Source organism: Pituophis catenifer, unplaced genomic scaffold (assembly GCF_029215685.1).
Source record: "Pituophis catenifer annectens isolate HBS135680 unplaced genomic scaffold, rPitCat1.0.hap2 SCAF_2, whole genome shotgun sequence".
Classification (NCBI taxonomy): domain Eukaryota; kingdom Metazoa; phylum Chordata; class Lepidosauria; order Squamata; family Colubridae; genus Pituophis; species Pituophis catenifer.
This window is the reverse complement of record NW_027256882.1, coordinates 49,507,025-49,525,685: the sequence shown is the minus strand read 5'-3', so window position 1 is coordinate 49,525,685 and position 18,661 is coordinate 49,507,025. Positions and strand designations below refer to the sequence as shown.

The 18,661-nt window shown below is 37.8% G+C and overlaps 1 protein-coding gene across 8 annotated transcripts in view; it reads left to right on the top strand.

The window, feature by feature from the left end:
- The window catches only part of CADPS (calcium dependent secretion activator), a 444,424-nt gene that overhangs the window by 260,320 nt on the left and 165,443 nt on the right, over nt 1–18,661 (top strand). For 7 of the 8 annotated variants that reach the window (XM_070933529.1, XM_070933531.1, XM_070933534.1 and 4 more), the window contains one exon: nt 8,787–8,974. In XM_070933529.1, the coding sequence (XP_070789630.1) occupies nt 8,787–8,974 (188 nt within the window). Of the gene's footprint in view, nt 1–8,785; nt 8,975–18,661 lie in introns of all 8 variants that reach the window. The other variant, XM_070933536.1, reaches the window with a different exon arrangement.

Here is an 18,661-nt window from a genome sequence, read left to right as displayed (position 1 = left end):
GTTAATTATTTTGGCCATTCAACATTATGCAATGTTATCTGTCAACATTATTTGGAACCCCTAAATATATTGGCAGATTATTTAATATCTTATTTGGTTTATTAAAATGTTAACTGTTTATAAACGAATTATTATAATTTTAATTGTTTTAGCAATTAAAAATAGTGGTGTTTTCTTCCAAGAAATTGGGAAAGGAATTGTAATTTTAAACTCTGTACTTTTATTTTAAAATGGTGAAAGTTAAGTTTTCAAAAACAATTAATTTTAAATTTTTGCCATTTTAAAAGCTATAAAACATTTTTGTTTCAATAGTTGAAGATGTGAACTAAAGTGAATGATGATTTCTTTCACAACTTAATTCAGATGGATGCTTACCAAGATTTAATTCTATAATCTGTTGATTTGCTTTCCTTTGGTTTGGAGTATATGCTCTGTTTCCTCATACATTAACGTTAAAAAATCTGAATAGGATTGCCTCTCATTTCTCAAGTCTGAATAATAGATATTGGTAGGACTGGAGGTGTTAGCAGTGAGATTTTGGAGAAAAAGACAATAACCTGTAAAAAAAATGAGGTTTTAAATTGTAAACATTCATGGAGTAAGAGGTTACCTTCATTTTGCCATAAATTGTTACTATGACTTTTATATTTTTATACTTCCTCAGTTCAACAAATTTTCAAATGATTAAAAAGTTGCCTATTCATAGGTTGAAAGGTGTTGATATTTACCTAGAAGCTTTCAGCAAGAACAGAAAACAAAATACAGTAGAAATATAAATAACAAAAGAAGATAACAGAAAATAGGTTCTCCCTTTAAATGTGCCACAACCACTAGTCCAAATTTTTCAATGCCTTAGTCACTAGAACAAACTTTTCATAAGCCTGCCACTTATGGCCATAAGTTGTGACAGTCATAAAGCAGATCCTCCTGTGATGGCCTGGATGTTTTGCAGTGGTCATTAAGTGAATGCAGTGGTCAATCTTGGCTTATATCAGTTATCTGGATTTCAACCGGGGAATCTGACTGGGGAAGGGGCTGAGGAATTCTGGGAATTGAAGTCCGCATATCTGAAAAGGCCAAGGTTGGGAAACACCGCTTTGTAGATTTTCCACACTGACTTCAGAACTGTAGTTTGGGGATTGATGATGGGAAGACAAAATAAAAGTGAAACCGTTGTTGGGGTTTAGAAAGTTCAATAAGAAATTGTTATGTTCTTGTAAATCTCTAGACTCATTCTCCTTTCATTAATAGAGGAAGTACATATCTCTTCTTTATTTTTATTTATTTATTTGTTTGTTTGTCAAACATATATTAAGATAACAGATAAAAGTATAAACATAATTTGAATACATGAAAAGGAAATGAGTAAAAAGGGACTTAATTGAATTAGTTGAGCAGAAGCTTAAACAGTGACTTTTACAGAAATATGCATCTTGTTGCTAGTAAGTCTTTAACTGTTCAACATTTACAGCAGAAATGGAAACATTTAGCTAAGATGTCTAGCAGTTATCAATTAGGACACAAACTTCCTGTTTTGGAGTGTCTCTACGCCAGGGGTATCAAACTCGTGGCCCGCAGGCAGGATGTGTCACGTGCTGGCCACGCCCACCTCCAGTTTAGCAAAAGGGGGAAAAGTCAGGATATGTCACGTGATGACAATGTGACAATGCGAGTTTGACACCCCGCTCTACACCCCTGCAGATGCACACATTTTTCATCACCATCAATAACGTTGCCTGCCCATTATTATGGATAGTTGTGCCAGTTAGAAATAACAGATCTGGCCATATACCATAACAGCATCTCATTTCACTGTTTTGGCCATGTGATGCAAGCCAATGACGGTCTAGAAAAAAATGGTTTTGCCTCACAAGATTGACAGAGATAGTAGATGGCAGATAAAATAAAAGATAGTTTCAAAGAGATTACCTTATTCTCATTGGAAGAGCTGCAGAAGTGTACTGGAACTAGATTGAGACGATGAAAATTTGTTGAAGCAGCCATCAGATGTCAAGCCCAATTCAGTGGTGCTAACTAATTAACGTTTAATGTAAGAAAATTTCCTTTGATCAATGTTCAGAAATTTCATGGACTGGCACCAATCAGGACTATGTTATATCAACTCCTATAGATTTAATTTCATTGGTTGGTTCAATCCCACAATAAAGAAACAAACTGATCATAACACAAAAAACACAAAACTTTAAACTTTCAAAACCTTCTGTAAATTTTTACAACAGGCAGGACAATGGTAATAGATTTACTTTAAAAAAGAGAGCATAAATACATGCTCTTTAGAACCAGTTAGCTTTTTAGATTTTTCTAAAGATCAGAAATGATGGAGCCATCTGAATTTCTGGTGGGAGACTGATCAATGGGATGGCGACCAAGATGTTCTTGCTTTTCCCTGGATTTAATTTGAGGCAGGAACCTTCAGCATCTGGCTGCCATTTGTTGCTATCAGTCTCCTGGCATGGAGTATCTGAATTGATTCCCATCTCTCAGGGGGTCTCAAGTCCCAGTCAATTTTTCTCATTCATCAAGCTGGCATCCAGCAACACAATCTTCATTCTAGGTCTCTGATTTTGGAGCAATCTGCTTCACATCTCATTCTCCTTTTGTTCCTTTTAACTCTAATCCCGTTCCCTCAAAATTACCAGATTGCCATTTCCCTGCCTGAGATCACATCTCCGCTCACATATAAGGGAATTTCAGCAAGTCAGTTTTTAGTGCAGAATTTATATAGGTGAGCAGCTAAAGGGTCATCAGGGACTTTCAAGTCCTAAATTTAGAACGCAGAGGATGGTTTCGATTTATTCCAAAAAGGAAAGAATTGTGTGGGATTTTAAAGACAAATGTATATTTAACTCCTCTCCATATAAATTGCAAACTGTGCCTTGGCATTTTGTTGTTGTTGTTGTTGTCATTCATATTGTTGACAACTCTTATTTTCATAAGTCATCCATTGAAGACTGATAGACCTCCCTAAAGTAGCATCTTTTCTCTTTCGCAAGCCCATGATGTACAGTCTGACTTGATTTCCCACAGTCTGACAGAAGCGGAATTCTCTATGAAAACAAAGAAATTGACTCATTACAGATAACATAAAGGCAACAGTTTTTGGCAAGGAAAAGCAATAGGGAGGGGAGGCAGAGGTGTCGTTGGCACCATTGACTGAAACTTCCTGCCACAGTTTGCATAGCTGCAGGGTTCTTTAAGTTGCTCTCTGCAAACAATGACTTAGAAAAAGGCTGTGCTGTCCAACACTGGCTTTGCTCCCTTCCTGCGTAAGTATTATTTGTACTTTTACGCTTTATAGATTAGCCATGCAAGGTCTGGTGTATTCAGTTCTGCTGCTCTAAAAGGTGCAGGGATCAGGTAGCTCTCTTTAATAATTAAATCAAATAAAAATAATAGGATTTGCTGAAAATTTACACTGAAATATTCTGAAGTTAGCAGTATTTTGCAGACTGGAAGAATGCAGGTTTTGTTGCAATGTCAAAGCACATGATTTCTAAAACATTCTCCATTTTAAATGAAGAAAGCAGAAGTGCTAGAACAGTGGGCCATGAAGTCTGTTTTAATTTACTTGTTCAGAAGTATCTGTGGTCTTTTTTAATTTATTTATTTAATTGGGAAGCAGGATGTCAAAAACTAAATTGTCATTTTACATGATTTTTGTTGTGGTTTATTTCTGCATTTAAACATCAAATAAAATAAATAAAAACTGGGAAACACAAGAAATCAAACAATATTTCAATTTTTAGGAAAGTCATGAAGATGCAATTTGCTATAATTTCTTTTTTAAAATGACTTCATGCTTGCATCAGATGAGAGGATTTTTTTGTGTGTGTAATTGGACATGAATTGTTGACTAGCATAAACTTCATTTGCTCGAAATGTTGTGTTCCAAGTTGGCTTTTGGCAATGCAGTTAACAATCTGTGAAGCCAATAAATTGCTGAAGCTATAATTCACTTATGTTTACCCCATAACTGGAATAGTCAAGGCCCCTATCCCCTTGGAGATCATCTGCAGACATAGGCCCTGAATGGAAAATAATGCCATGTCAATGTAATGACATGCTGATGTCCCTTTTTGGTTTCTAATAGGTTCATCTTTAGGGAGGTGATTTGTAAATAGCAAGCAGGTACATAGGATACCTACAGTTCATTTTCTTCGCAATCCCTTCTCTGTTTCTCTCCATTCTCAGGGTTGAAATTGGTAGCTCACAAAGGGCTTTGGAAAACAGACCGGTGTCCTTGTGAAATTAAGTCAGATTGATATGTGTAACTCTCAAGTTGCAGATTAACCATTCCTTGCCTAAATTGTTTTCATCTTGAGATAGAATCCAATAGCCTGGCCCCTGGGTTGAAAGCAGGGCCAGATGATTGGACTCTGGGGTTTTGGTGGCCAGGTTACCTACAGAATTATCTTCATCCCAATACATCAGCCCATCCCAACTAGTCAGGCAAGGAAAGTATGTTGTGGATCCCCTCAGCTAAAGAATTCTGACTGGCCAGATACAGGATGAGCATTGCCCCTGCCCTATGGAGCATCCCCCCCCCCCGAGGTGAGTCTGCCCCCCCCCGATTCTCCTGGCCTTTCAGAAAGGGGTAAAAATATGATTCTGTAACCTTGCTTGGGACTCACAGAGGATCACACAGCCATAAGGCTGGTTAGCGCCTTGAAAACCCCTCTCCCGCTTTTTAAGTAACTTTAACACTGATTTTTAATTGCCTTTTAAAATTTTATGTAGATGTTTTATGTCTTAATATTTTATCTGTACACTGCCCAGAGTCCCTCTGGGAGGAGGATGGGTGGTTGTAAAATCTGATTAAATAAATAAATAAAGTGCTCCCCTTTCTGTGGGTGTAACTGCCTCTAGGCTCCTTTGCATGATGAATCTGCAATTCAGTCTCATGTGGCATCTTGTGATGAGACCAACCTGTCAGAGTCTCTGATGAGAGAAAAAAATGTCCCAGATATGAATTTGAGTGAGAGAGCAGGATTATAAAATATGAATAAGGGGTAGACTGAGAATTATTCAATGCAGGCAAGCAACTCTCCAAAAACAAAAAACAGAAGAAGGAGGAGGAAGAGGAGGAGGAGGAAGAGGAGAGGAAGAGGAAGAGGAGGAAGAAGAAGGAGAAGGAGAAGGAGAAGGAGAAGGAGAAGGAGAAGAAGAAGAAGAAGAAGAAGAAGAAGAAGAAGAAGAAGAAGAAGAAGAAGAAGAAGAAGAAGAAGAAGAAGAAGATGATGATGATTGCAGTAAGGAGCAAGCAAAAAAAACTAAAGAATAGCATTCATTTTTAAATGCAGAACAAAACACAAAACCAACTTAAGACACTTTAGTCAACTGATTGGCTTGCTATTATTCCCTCCTCTTTTTTTTCTTTTGATTTGATTTTCACAGGGGGTTCTGGCTGCTTAACTCAGATAATTTAGTATGAATTCTAAGAAAAAATTCAGTTTTCACAGTATAGCCATAACCAGATCAAATGTGTATTCAGTTGCCTAATTTTCCCTGTGCTTTAGAAAAAAGCAAAGCAAAAACCGTCTTCAAATGTGATTTTGAAGTATGCCTTAAAAGGGAAAATTCACTCTTAGATTAACTAGGAGGCATTTGGTGGGAATCTGAATTGTGAGAAATGTTGCTGTACAACTATTTTCTCAAGAATAGTCATACAAATACACTTGGCTGCAATTTTAGCAATATTTTTGTCTCTGTGCCTTCCTTCTTCAGTTGTAGCTTTTCCCTACCATAGTTTTCTGGAATACTCAGTTGTAGACGGAGGAGGGGAGAGGTATTTTTATTTTACCCCTGTCCTTCTACCTTGCCAAAATATTATGAGAGAAACAAAACCAACTGATTTTTTCTTAAGTAAGGAAAATATTTTTGTGTGAGCCTTCACCCAAATGCAAAATTCCAGGAGTTCTTTTGTAATGATATAAAGAGGGAGAAAAAAGGGTTGCTTTTGACAAGCCACAGTCTGCGTTATCCTCCGTCAGCATCTTCATTTTTCACACATGCGCTTTCTGGCAATAGGCGTAATAAAAGGAACTATGTCTGTTTTCCATGCCTTTGATTCTGCCCCTCATTATTTTAATCCCTTTTCAATCTGTTCTGGAGTTGGCCCAACAAGGATAAGCAAATCCTTCGATGAAGTTCTTAATTGATATTTCTTCGACTCTCCTCAACAGTAGCATTTTGGCATCCAGGAAAGATTTGGTGTCATCCGAGTGGTAGAAAATATATTTTAATCTTTTCACAGCGGCGTCATTTCAAAGACGTAGCATTTGGGGTGCCAGATGGGGTGGCAAAGAAGTTGCCTAAAGGGGCAGGGCACTGATCTAGTCGCCGCGGGAACTTTTCAATTAAAAGAAGAAAGAGTTTGCAGTTTTGAAGCATTAGAAAGATATGTCTTGTCAATGGCTCAGTCTCTCTATCGATACTGATTATTTTTCAATCTGCTTCTGGAGTTCTTTTGAATTCTATCTACAGAATTTCATGTTAGGTGAAAAAGAATCTACCTGATAAGCTGTTATGACAATCTCTTCTAATTAGACTTCCCATTCTACAAAATGACAGTTTGGTGCTCTGACATGCCGGGATAGATCCATAAGGATAGACCATCATTAATTTGTGCCTGTGTAACCTTGAAACTTCACTACTCTAATACTTTGTGAGATGTGCAGTTGCCCTTGTAGATTGTTCAGCTACAACAACAAACAGAATGGACTGCTGAGGTTATGACGCCTCCGTGTGTGTAAAGTAGAAAACAACTTCCAGTCATCCTTCAGCCATACTCTGTGGTCTTCACATTGACATATAAAACCCTGAAACAGCTTGAGCCATTGGAGTTAAGAGATATATACAGTATTTGTATTAGTTTTCTACTGCTTTTTTTCTATGAAATTCTGTCTCCAGATCAGGGATGAAATCCAGCAGGTTCTGACAGGTTCTGGAGAACCAGTAGTGGAAATTTTGAGTAGTTCGGAGAACTGGCAAATACCACCTTTAGCAGAGTGGGGTGGGAATGGAGATTTTGCAATATCCTTCCCCCAGGAGTGGGGAGGGAATGGGGATTTTGCAGTATCTTTCCCCTGGAGTGGGGTGGGAATGAGGATTTTGCAGTATCTTTCCCCTGGAGTGGGGAGGAAATGGAGATTTTGCAGTATCCTTCCCCCAGGAGTGGGGAGGGAATGGGGATTTTGCAGTATCTTTCCCCTGGAGTGGGGTGGGAATGGAGATTTTGCAATATCCTTCCCCCAGGAGTGGGTAGGGAATGGGGATTTTGCAGTATCTTTCCCCTGGAGTAGGGAGGGAATGGAGATTTTGCAGTATCCTTCCCCCAGGAGTGGGGAGGGAATGGGGATTTTGCAGTATCATTTCCCTGGAGTGGGGAGGGAATGGGGATTTTGCAGTATTCTTCCCCTGGAGTGGGGTGGGAATGGAGATTTTGCAGTATCCTTCCCCTGCCATGCCCACCAAGCCACACCCACCAAGCCACGCCATGCCCACCAAGCCACGCCCACAGAACCGGTAGTAAAAAAAATAGGATTTCACCACTGTTCCAGATCCAGTTATTGACCATATTCCCGCTCTTGATGCATTCAAGAACCCATTCATATATGAATATCTGCCATTCTCATGCTCCCACACAGAGATATTGTTTCAGATCTTTCCCTTCCACATTTCTAGGGACTGTCATGCAACCAGAATATATGCACTTTGGTTTGCCGACTTCCATATAGAACAGGATCTCAAAACACACGAAGAATGGTGTTAGGCCCAGAAGTGCTATCCCAATTTCCACACAAGCACATTTATTTGCAGAGAACAAAATATGTGTCATAGCTATTGCTGCTTACTAGAGAATGTATTTCTATAACAGGGGGGGAAAGTCCTTCTATGCAAATCTCTTCTTTCATAGCTAATGCAATATGCTAGGTTATTTTAACCCGTTGATTTCAGTGCTCTATTCTAAGCATGATAAAGTTTGGAGTTAATTCAGTATTTATACATTATACAACAAAATGATAATCAGGAAAATCCAGTTGCCTCTTGGAAAGCACCTTTGGTATACATACAGTTGTATACTACAGTAGATATGTGATTGATGTTTAATAAGCTGTTTGAGTCCTTTTGCAAATCGTCCCTGCAATATCCATCTCAGTATTTATTTCATATATACTAGATAATTGATGTTTCGCTGTTTAAAACTTCTGGCATTGTTTGGGTGAGCTGATATTTTACTTTTCACTTAGATCCTTCCACTAGATCTGTCAAGTCAAGATTACCTTTGGATGGTAGACATCAGTGTTATAATATTCCATTTACAAGTCACTGACTCGCTACTTCAATTGTCCATGAAAACAGACATCCATGATGCGAAGGGGGCAGGAGAAGCAAATAAGGCAACTAGCATAAGTTCCATATCTCAGTTGGATATCATGGTGCACCTCCTAAAAGTTGGGTTCTTTACTCTATGACATCAAGAAAAGGACAAGTTGGTTTTTCAAACCAAAATGTAGTTGTACAAAGTCAGATCACTTCTAAACATTCCTGTTTTTTTGTTTTTTTTTAATTTGATTTATATGCCGCCCTTCTCCGAAGACTCAGGGCGGCTTACAATGTGCTCAGCAATAATTAATGTTTTAATTAATGTGTTCAACATCAATATTTCATTTCCATTCCTAATTTGATTTTCATACATTGTGGTCTGGTGTGTCTTTTTTTAAAAAAATCTACATTTGACACAAACTTTCTCTATTTACCTACAGGGCTGGTTTAGCCCTGGCCAAGTCTTTGTCCTAGATGAATACTGTGCACGTAATGGAGTCAGAGGCTGTCACAGGCATCTCTGCTACCTCGGTGATTTGCTTGAAAGAGCAGAAAATGGAGCAATGATTGACCCCACCTTACTACACTACAGTTTTGCCTTTTGTGCATCGCATGTTCACGGCAACAGGTAAGGTGGACCAGGTGTGTCTCAGCCATTTTGGTAACATTGCTTTTTGAAGTGCTGGTTTCTTTGGATAATGTGTAACTATACTCATAATTTGTTTTTTTACTATCTTGAAAATAGCATATAGATCTTGTCTAAAAAATGGTAACGCCCTACAAAACCAAAGTCCATCTTTTAATGCTTGAACCCCCTTTGGAAAGACCATAAGTTAAAGAATTCTGCCAAAGAAGAAACGGTTGAATAAATTCAACCAGGAATTGGATGTGCTAAGTCAATATAAAAATGCAGATTAAGAATTTCTCATCTTTTTTTTTTCTAATTTAGTAATTGTGGGAGTACAACAACTGAACACTTTTGATGCTCTTCTTGTAAATAATTTGTGCACTGCAATTGGTTGAAGAAGTGTATTTCAGGTTTGGGAGTGATGGAGAAAAACTCAAAACTAATGAAAAAAATTATTTCAATCAGTTAAGAATTTGTAGACATTTGAATCCTTTGATTGCATCACAAGAAGATGCAAAATGTAAATGAGATGTAGTAGCTGTCTTCCTTTTCTTCAAATCCTTACCAATAATTTAATGAAGTTACCCAAGAACATTTTGTGCTGCATGGGATTTATAGGCTGAATATCTCTTTGTCAATAGGGATAATACTTTCTGAGATCTTCAGTCATGGAGATCAACTAAACGCTCATAAAATCTCTTCACAGTTTAATGTTTAATAGACTCAGAATTACAAAAAATCCCTAAAGAAAAAGATTTTGGAATCAGAGTTTTGAAGACATATCCTCATCCCCGTCCCACTTTAAGACTTCTTTGTGTGGGCTGAACACTTGCAGAAAGCATTAACTTCTGTAATCCAATATGTTCATTCCACTTACTTCTTAAGCTTCTACGTCATGATAACAGACTAACAAGAACACAGGATTCCTTCCACGCCAACATAATAGTGTGCAGCAATTTTATATACTCTCTACTTTGGATGGACTCAGGAAGCTGCCATTGTATCATAAAGCCACCATTTCTAAATGCCTTCTCAAGAATGGCCCATGTTTTAGGCTACATCAGATTCCTTTTGTACTGAGACTTGCATGCTTATAGACTCAAATTTTATTTCATTTGCCTTGTTATGCCAGTTAACCTTGCTGTAACAGATCAGATTAGATTCAAATTGAAATGACTTTTTAAAAAAACTTATTTCAAACTTTCAAACTTATTTCAGAATTTGAAGTCCATTTTAAACCTGAAAGTGTTATAGAAGTAAGTTTCCTAACTGGTGTAGCATTTCGTGCACCGATGGATTTATTTTTTGGAAGTTGCGTTCTATACAGTGAGATTTCACACTCTGTTCTACATATGCTACTGCATAACAGAGTGTTATAAAATAATGAAGTGTTTTGTAAGCTCTCTGGTAAACATCATCATGAATTATTATACACATTGCTGGTATTTTACATTGTATGGCTGCCACTCAAGTCACAGTTCGCTTGATCCATCTCGTTACGTTACGGCATTTGGCTTGCCTTCTTTTCTTTGTGGTTCTGATTTCCTTTTCTTCTTCTGCTGACAAATTGTTGGCATCTACTGTTTTCATTTTATTGTTTAACATTTAATTTTTACCTTGTTTTCTTTCGTTTCTTCTGTAGCAACACCTTGTTGCTTTCATTTTCTCTTTCGTTATCCTTATCTTTTTTTTTTATGTTTTAATTTAAAACTCACCATCTCCAAAGTCAAACAATGGAAGAGATACTTGGTGGCATACAGCCAGTTGCAAATAACCCCCCAGCCTCTGAGGTAGAGGCCAAAAAGGATTCCAAAAAGGAGTCCAAAAAGAGGAAAGATAACAAATCTCAGCCACCTCCAGAACAAAAAAGGTAAGAAATAGTAGTTCAGTGGTTGGGAGTTTGATATAGGATATAGAGGAATTTATGCTTTATTGGTTTGAAATACTGGGGGAACTCGGCCTTATAGGAGATAGATTAATATAGAAAGATTAGGTACAAAATTACAGCAGTTAATAAAATGCACAACTTTCTTAACTCAAAGGTTAGGAATTAAGATCCATAACAAGGAACCCAGCATAATGCAATTAATATTTGGCACATGGTATCTTCAGGCTCAGCTTCTTTAGTTAGGATTGACTTACCTGAGACAAATACCCAGAGAGAAGTTGCTTGTAACCAGTGGGTTGGATTAGAAGACCTCCAAGGTCCCTTCAACTCTGTCATTCTGTTAAGTGGGGAGGAGCACAGGAGTTAGGTGCTTCTTATAATAATCCCCATGTTAAAGAATAGCCTGTGGTGGAATGTACTCAGGAATTGCAAGAGGGAGGAGAGAAGGCAAAGAGACAGCAGAGTTTGGAATGAATGGTGGGCAGGAAGAGAGAAGGTTGAACCCTCCCTAGCAATTCACACAGTATATCTATAGTTATTGCAGATAATTGCTTTATTCTGGCAAGTTTCTGTTAGTAGGTGAGCAACAATAAAGGAACTATTCACATGTAGTTCTTAGTTCTTTAGACCTGAGGTGGCCTCCCCTAAGAAATTAGACTAGTCCCAACCTTGTTAGGAATCCTAGCAGCAGCTTAACTAGTTGGATAATGCCATTGGTATCTCATACAATATATATTGTTTCATTTTGTATATTTTCATTACACTGTTTTTAATTTTATATTGTTTTACTGTAATAGTTTTATGTGTACACTACCAAGTCTTTCACAATTGTGATGCTTCAGAAATGTAATTAAAAGATTAAGCAACATAATATACAGTATGGGTAACAAAAAATGACTCAACTCATATCAGTGGAATGGGTGTTTAGAAAATTCTATCTCGTGTGAGTGCCAACCTATTTCATCCGTGGACACACGTTTAAAACACTGCACCTATTCATTGTATTAAGAAAATGTTTTTGAGCTGCTTTTGTGTCAGTTCTTGTGCAAGATTTCTCACAGTGTAGCAGTGTCACAGGTATTACTTTGTAGAATGAAAAGCCTGTTGAATAAGGCTGTAGCAGGTAAACTTGGACAGTGGGCAGTAACAAGGTCTTGCTGAAACACTTTTACAAAAAATTTGACCAGAACTTTATGCAAATGATACATATTTTCAATTTAATCAGAAAGAAGATTCCCATGAGTAAAAGTCTAAATCACTGTGTATACATCATTGCTGTTGCTGGAAAAGATCAGAAGATTCATATTTATGAGATGAGTTAGAGAGATTCATTGAATTTCATCCATATTCACAAGACCTGAGCCAGTGGGACATGTATTTATCTAAGACTTTTTATCCTGTTGATTTGGAGACACTTGTATAAAGGGGTTCTAATATAAAATCCTAATTTACTAGTTAAACTATCACTTTTATGGTTTATATAATTAGGGTCCTGTCAGGCACAAGTAATTAGGAACTCAGTTTCTTCAAATGAGTGCAAGTTTATTCCATGCTTCCTCTAAACAAGAATCTGAACTACTAATGGTCAAGGCAAATTGGTGGTAGATAAGAGTTAATGGAATTCCAGGGGGGCTGGATTTAGATAATTTGTGGGTATGAAGGGATTCCAAAGTGATGATGCATTTGACCCCTTCCTCAAACTCAGCCTGGTCATCTCCTACAGGCCCAATCTGTGAGCCAAAATACACTGTAGCTGTGTTGGTGATTCCAGTATGAAAGGAGACATACAGATGGAAAGTGCTTTTGTTACTACTCATAGCTACATGGGAGAGGAACATATTTCAGAAGGAATGAGCAGAGGATGGAAAGGAATGAAATTCTCTGCATGTGCTGCAGTTTCTCTGAAATCTTAACTACACTTATAATACCAAAGAAAACCAGAAGATGTAATTGCACACTACACCTTGACAGTTTACACCAGGAATTTCAAGGATCATCCAAGTGCTTTGTGGGCAAAGTTGACATCTAATCTATGGTCTTCTTAGTGAGCAGTGACTTTCACCTTGCTACAGGTGGGACTTCAGCTATGGCAAGAGAAATCTGCCAATCCCTGGATGTTGTCCTGGATTTTTTTTGTGCGTATGATTTGAGTAGAATATGGATATAATCTAGAATCTGGGTAATGCAAACTTTACTGTAATGAGGGTTGCCAAAATTTCTAAGATTTATAAAAAGGCAAGGTTTGTTTCTGATCAGGCTCTGATTTTTTTAAACAATCAGGCTCTGCTTGTTTAATGAAGTATTTACTCTACTGCTCTTATTAATATATCTAAGTGAATTGTTTAAAATTCAGGGTGAGGATGTACATTTAAAATGCCAGCACATTACATGTTGGGTTACTGTTTATGAAATAAGTTAAATTCTGCCAAATGTGGCATTATTTTTCACTCCGACTTCTATATCAGTACATTCCATATGAAGCTCTGACAACATTTAGAGACAAAGATATCATTTTGTAAAAAAAAAAAAAGTGGGGAAGCAAGTACTTATGCACAGATAGGAGTCTTCATACCCACTTATAGATTTTTTTTATTCCAATTTCTATATTCCATTAATTATTTTTCATTTTCTTTCCATCTGTATTTTAAATTTCAGGGTTATTTTCTCTTGTAAAAGTGTATTAATATGTCTTTCCCTAAAAATAAGATTTGCTCTCAGGATATGCTGGTTTAAAAGTAATGATGGTTGAAGAGACAGTTCTTTCTGGCTTGGTATCAGTTCTCTATATAAACACTAGACAGTGACGGAGCTGAGATGGTTTGTCTGTTTCTGCTCTCTCTGTGTGTAAGGTCAGACAATGAGACGACAGTAGCTTGCAGTCAGTGAGAAAGTGCAGAAAGAGTGTGATTCAGACAGTGCAGGACAGCCCGAAGGTCAGGACTGACAGAATGAATGACAGGCAATCGGAGGAGAGAAACTAACTAGATGCTGTCCAAGGTCCTATTTCATGAATACAGTCCAGTTATCAATGCAGAACAGGGAGAAAATGGCTTCTGTATGGAATCCCCGGTAGGCTACTTCCAATAGGAAATTCTGTGGATTGTGTGCCATATTATCTGAATAGTATACCAAACTCAGAGCACTAGATACATTCAGACTTTGCAAATAGGTTGTTAGAAATTCTTTCTTTGGGTGTTTCGATCTGAGAAGCAGAATAATAATTTCCAGTGGATATTTGAATATGCTTTATTCTGATTGCTCTTCTATTTGTTTAAAGCAAATATAGTATCTTTTATATACACACTTACATGTACATAGATACACACATACATACACACTTACATGTACATACATAGACATCCATACTTTGATCCCTGGTTTCTAATCTGATGCTTTATCCCACACCAGTGTTGGCAAACCTATGACACATATCAAAGGTGACATGCCAAAACATTTTGGGTGACACACCAGCATTCAACATCACCCAACAACTATTCTTGAAAGCAGGCCACATTCTTGCACAATTTTCAGAGGCTGAGATGAAATGGGGTACCTCCAAAAAATTGCATAAGAAAGGGTGTGCTTTCATGTCGGTTTTGGATGCTGCAGAGGTCATGGAAGAGCATTCTCCAAAGCTGCTTCAAGAACAAAGGGAGCCTGGATAGCTCAACAGACAGAGCTCTGTAATTTAACACCAGCTGTCTGCAATTATTGCAAGTTCGAATCTCACCAGGCTCAAGGTTGACTCAGCCTTCCATCCTTTCTAAGGTAGGTAAATTGAGGACCCAGTTTGTGGGGGCAATAAGCTGACTTTGTATAAATATAGAAAAGTATGAAGGCTATTGCTTAACGCATTGTAAGCCACCCTGAGTCTCCGGAGAAGGGCGGCATATAAATCAAATTAAAAACAAAAACAAAGGCCTTGTGGACCCAGAGCTGCCTCTGGTACAAGGGCAGGGGCCTATCAACAGAACACTGCCTGAAGATAAGCAACGCATGGCAGATCCTGGGGATCACACACATGAGTGGACTGCAATTTTTAAAAATAAATTAATATATAAGGAATTGTTTCTCTTTTGTTTGGGGGGGGGGTCTGGGGGTGTGGCATGCCAGCAGAGTCAAATTAAGCATTTCCAAATTTTTCACATGCTAAACCCAAAAGGATCGCCATCACTGCTCTAGATTAAGTGCTTTCTATTTCTACACAAACACACACACACACACACACACACATGCACACACACACAAACGTACTGTACATGCATACCCATTTTGATATCTAGATCAAACTAGATTGTTTGTTAACTTACTCCTGTGTATCGACTTGGCTTATTTCATGAAAGTCACATCAGAGATGAAAATTGTAGGAATCAAAATGCTGGACTGAATGTAGATTTAATTGGATTCAGCAGGGTTCTTCCATTCATCTGGAGTTATGGAAAGGTACATAGGAGGAATAGCACGGGCATCCTAAACAATTCAAGGCAGAAAAATTGGATAAAGATCATCATTGGCTTTGGCAAAACTAACAAATCAAAAAGAAGCCACCATGATGAAAATTCTTTAATTTCACAACATATAGACAGATTTAACCATAGTTTCAACTGGGAAAATGTGACCATCCTAGACCAAGCCAAGTCCAAAAATGCCAGGGAATTTCAAGAAGCCTGGCACTGCAACCATCAATAAACACATAGACATTAACAACATCTGTAGACCAGGGATGAAATTCAACGGGTTCTGACAGGTTCTGAGAACCAGTAGTGGAAATTTTGAGTAGTTTGGAGAACTGGCAAATACCACCTCTGGCTGGCCCCAGAGTGCGGTGGGGAATGGAGATTTTGCAATATCCTTCCCCTGGAGTGGGGTGGGAATGGAGATTTTGCAGTATCCTTCCCCTGGAGTGGGAGGGAATGGGGATTTTGCAGTATCCTTCCCCTGCCACGCCCACCAAGCCACGCCCACCAAGCCACACCACGCCTGCCAAGCCACGCCCACAGAATCGGTAGTAAAAAAAATTGAATTCCACTACAGCTGTAGACTATGCAAAAGAGACCAAGCCCAAAAAAGAACAAAAAGACTCCAGCACCTCTCCACTAACAATCAGCATCCAGATCAGCATAGATTAACTTAACATCACACCAACAATCAAGTAAACAATACCCCAATCAAGAAACTGCCAATGAAGCCAACAGCAAACAGCCCAACCAAAGAAACTCTAAGACTGCTCCCACCAACACTGACAGGCAAGCCACCAGAATATAAACTGACAGCAAACTGCACTCCTTACTAGCACTGATGATGGTATCTAATTTGGGTAATGAAACATCTGCAAGAAAATAAGCAAGCTCAGAGAGAAGCAAGGATTCCCCCCACCTCAAGAAGCCATCTTAAAGGCCAAGCACAAATAAGCACTGTGACAATTGCCTTCAGGAGAGTGGGTCCATGGGCAAATTAGGCAGGAGTTGCTTGAAACCAGATGTGGTTATGCACATGAGGAGCAACCCGCTTTCATTTTTTTTTCCATTAACAAAAATTTTTTGGAAATGCTTAATTTGACTCAGCTGCCTGTCTGATGTGATGTGGTTATGTAACCCAACAATGTGGCTGGAGCATACAACAAGGCAGCCATCTGGGCATGCATCGTAGTAGTCACAGATCTTTATTTATTTTATTAGTCATATTTCTATGCCACCCACTCTCCAAGGACTCTGGGCAGCTTACACCAAAGACAGTATACTAAATAGCATATTGCCCCCAACAATCTGGGTCCTCATTTTACCCACCTCGGAAGGATGGAAGGCTGAGTCAACCTTGAGCTGGTGAGATTTGATCTGCTGATCTGCTGAACTAGCAGTCAGCTGAAGTAGCTGCAGTACTGCACTCTAACCACTGCGCCACCTCGGCTCTTATGATGATGTTGTAAATCACTTATGCCATAAAAGACCTTCAAGGGGATAAAGATTTGTGGAAAGGAGAAAAACCCAAGGATTTATCATTTAAACTTCACTATTCCAAATTAGATATCCATTTGATTGGGACATCCAAAAATGGGAGAGGTTATCATGAAAAGTACAAAAGTCACTATATGGTTCTTTCAAAGCCATACCCGGGACAAAGTAATGTCAAAAGAATGAACTCATAATATCTATTTCCAATGGCAAACAATTTGATTTATTTTTTTAATTTTAAAAGAAATGATTCTGATATATTTGCTTTTCGTTGCATACCTAGCCCTGAAAGGCATCCAAGTACAATTAGACCAGGGCATGGTGGGGGAGATGGAGATTCTCAAAAGAAATAGTGGCCTTAGGACCCTAGTTCCTAATTATAATTTATAATTAACCTTGTGATTAGCACAAAGAACTTGTCTAAAGAAAATACAGTCTTTGCTATAAGGAATACATGTTCCTTGGTAAGCTTTAAGAATATTTCCATTCTGTGATTAGAATTAGGTTATAAAATTGAACAGTTTTAGGAGAATTCATTTCTCATCTGTAATATGTCTCTATCGGTTGTTATTTTTATAAATTAATGATTAAAAACCTATGTTAGAAATGCAGTGTCAATTGTAATGGTACCTTTTTTTGGCATAACACTCCTCCTTTTTTATTCCATACCCTCATCTGTACATTGTCATATTTAATTTCTCTGGCAGGATTCAAGCAATATGATACGAGAAAAAAAATCTGTTACTGTTGAAATATGTCATATTTTTTATTATATAGGTTGACCTAAATTCATAGTGAGATGCCTACATTGTTTTTGGTCTAATTATTGATGTAATTGAATGGAGGTGTAGACACATTACAAGTTAAATATTATTTTCTTTGCTTTTGCTTTTGTGTGGGTTTTCTTTTTCTGATTCTGACTCTGATTATACACACATGTAAATACTTCCTTTTTCCATATATATCTTTTGCTGTTTAAAATTCAAATTACATATAAGCAGACATTTCTGATTCTATATAGAAAGCAAATATAAAATTTCAGTGATCAAGTTATTATATTAACAGGAGGAACTGGCCAGTAATAGAAGTGAGAATTTAAGGTTTTTTTCTTCAAACGATTGTGAATAGCCTTCAGCAAGAGAAAGTGAAAATCAAAAGAGAGGGGGAAAAATCAAAGATCGGAATATCCCAAAATACCCCAGTTAACTACATTTAGATTATGTGCCCCTGAATGGTAATGATTGCCTATCCGCATCTTCAAGTATATAATACTGAATGAAATACTTTTAATTTTAAGCTTAATCCCTGCAGTTAATTGCTGAATGTATTGTCTTTCCTCTGGATAGATGAGTATCAGCATTTAGCATCACTAGTGAAATCAAAAGATGTGCAGCTGGGTGATAGTGTTTTAAATCTGACCAAAAAAAATTGGAAGTATTATTCTTTCTGACATGGATAAAGATTGGGGATTGTGAGGAGAGTAAAGATGACAGAACTGGTGCTAACCACTCTAACAAGAACTTGAAAAGCAGCTGACATGACATCTTTCCTATCATACTGCCGAAAATGTCAACTTTGTGAAGGACAGTGAGAAAACGGTTTGCTGATTATCTGAAAGGTAGATTCAAGAGATGTTCTTCATGTCAAATGTAATATAGTCCAGAGCTGTTTGAGAAAGAAAGTTCTTGCAGTTGTGATGTTTCTTAGTTGGCAAGTCCTCCCAGCTATGGTATTCAAATACCATAGCTCTGAAAATGGTCACAGTGGACCTGGAGACTTAAAGTCTTAAGTTTTCTCAATTTATGATGCACACCAATCAATATTACTGTTGTGTAATATTACTGCTTG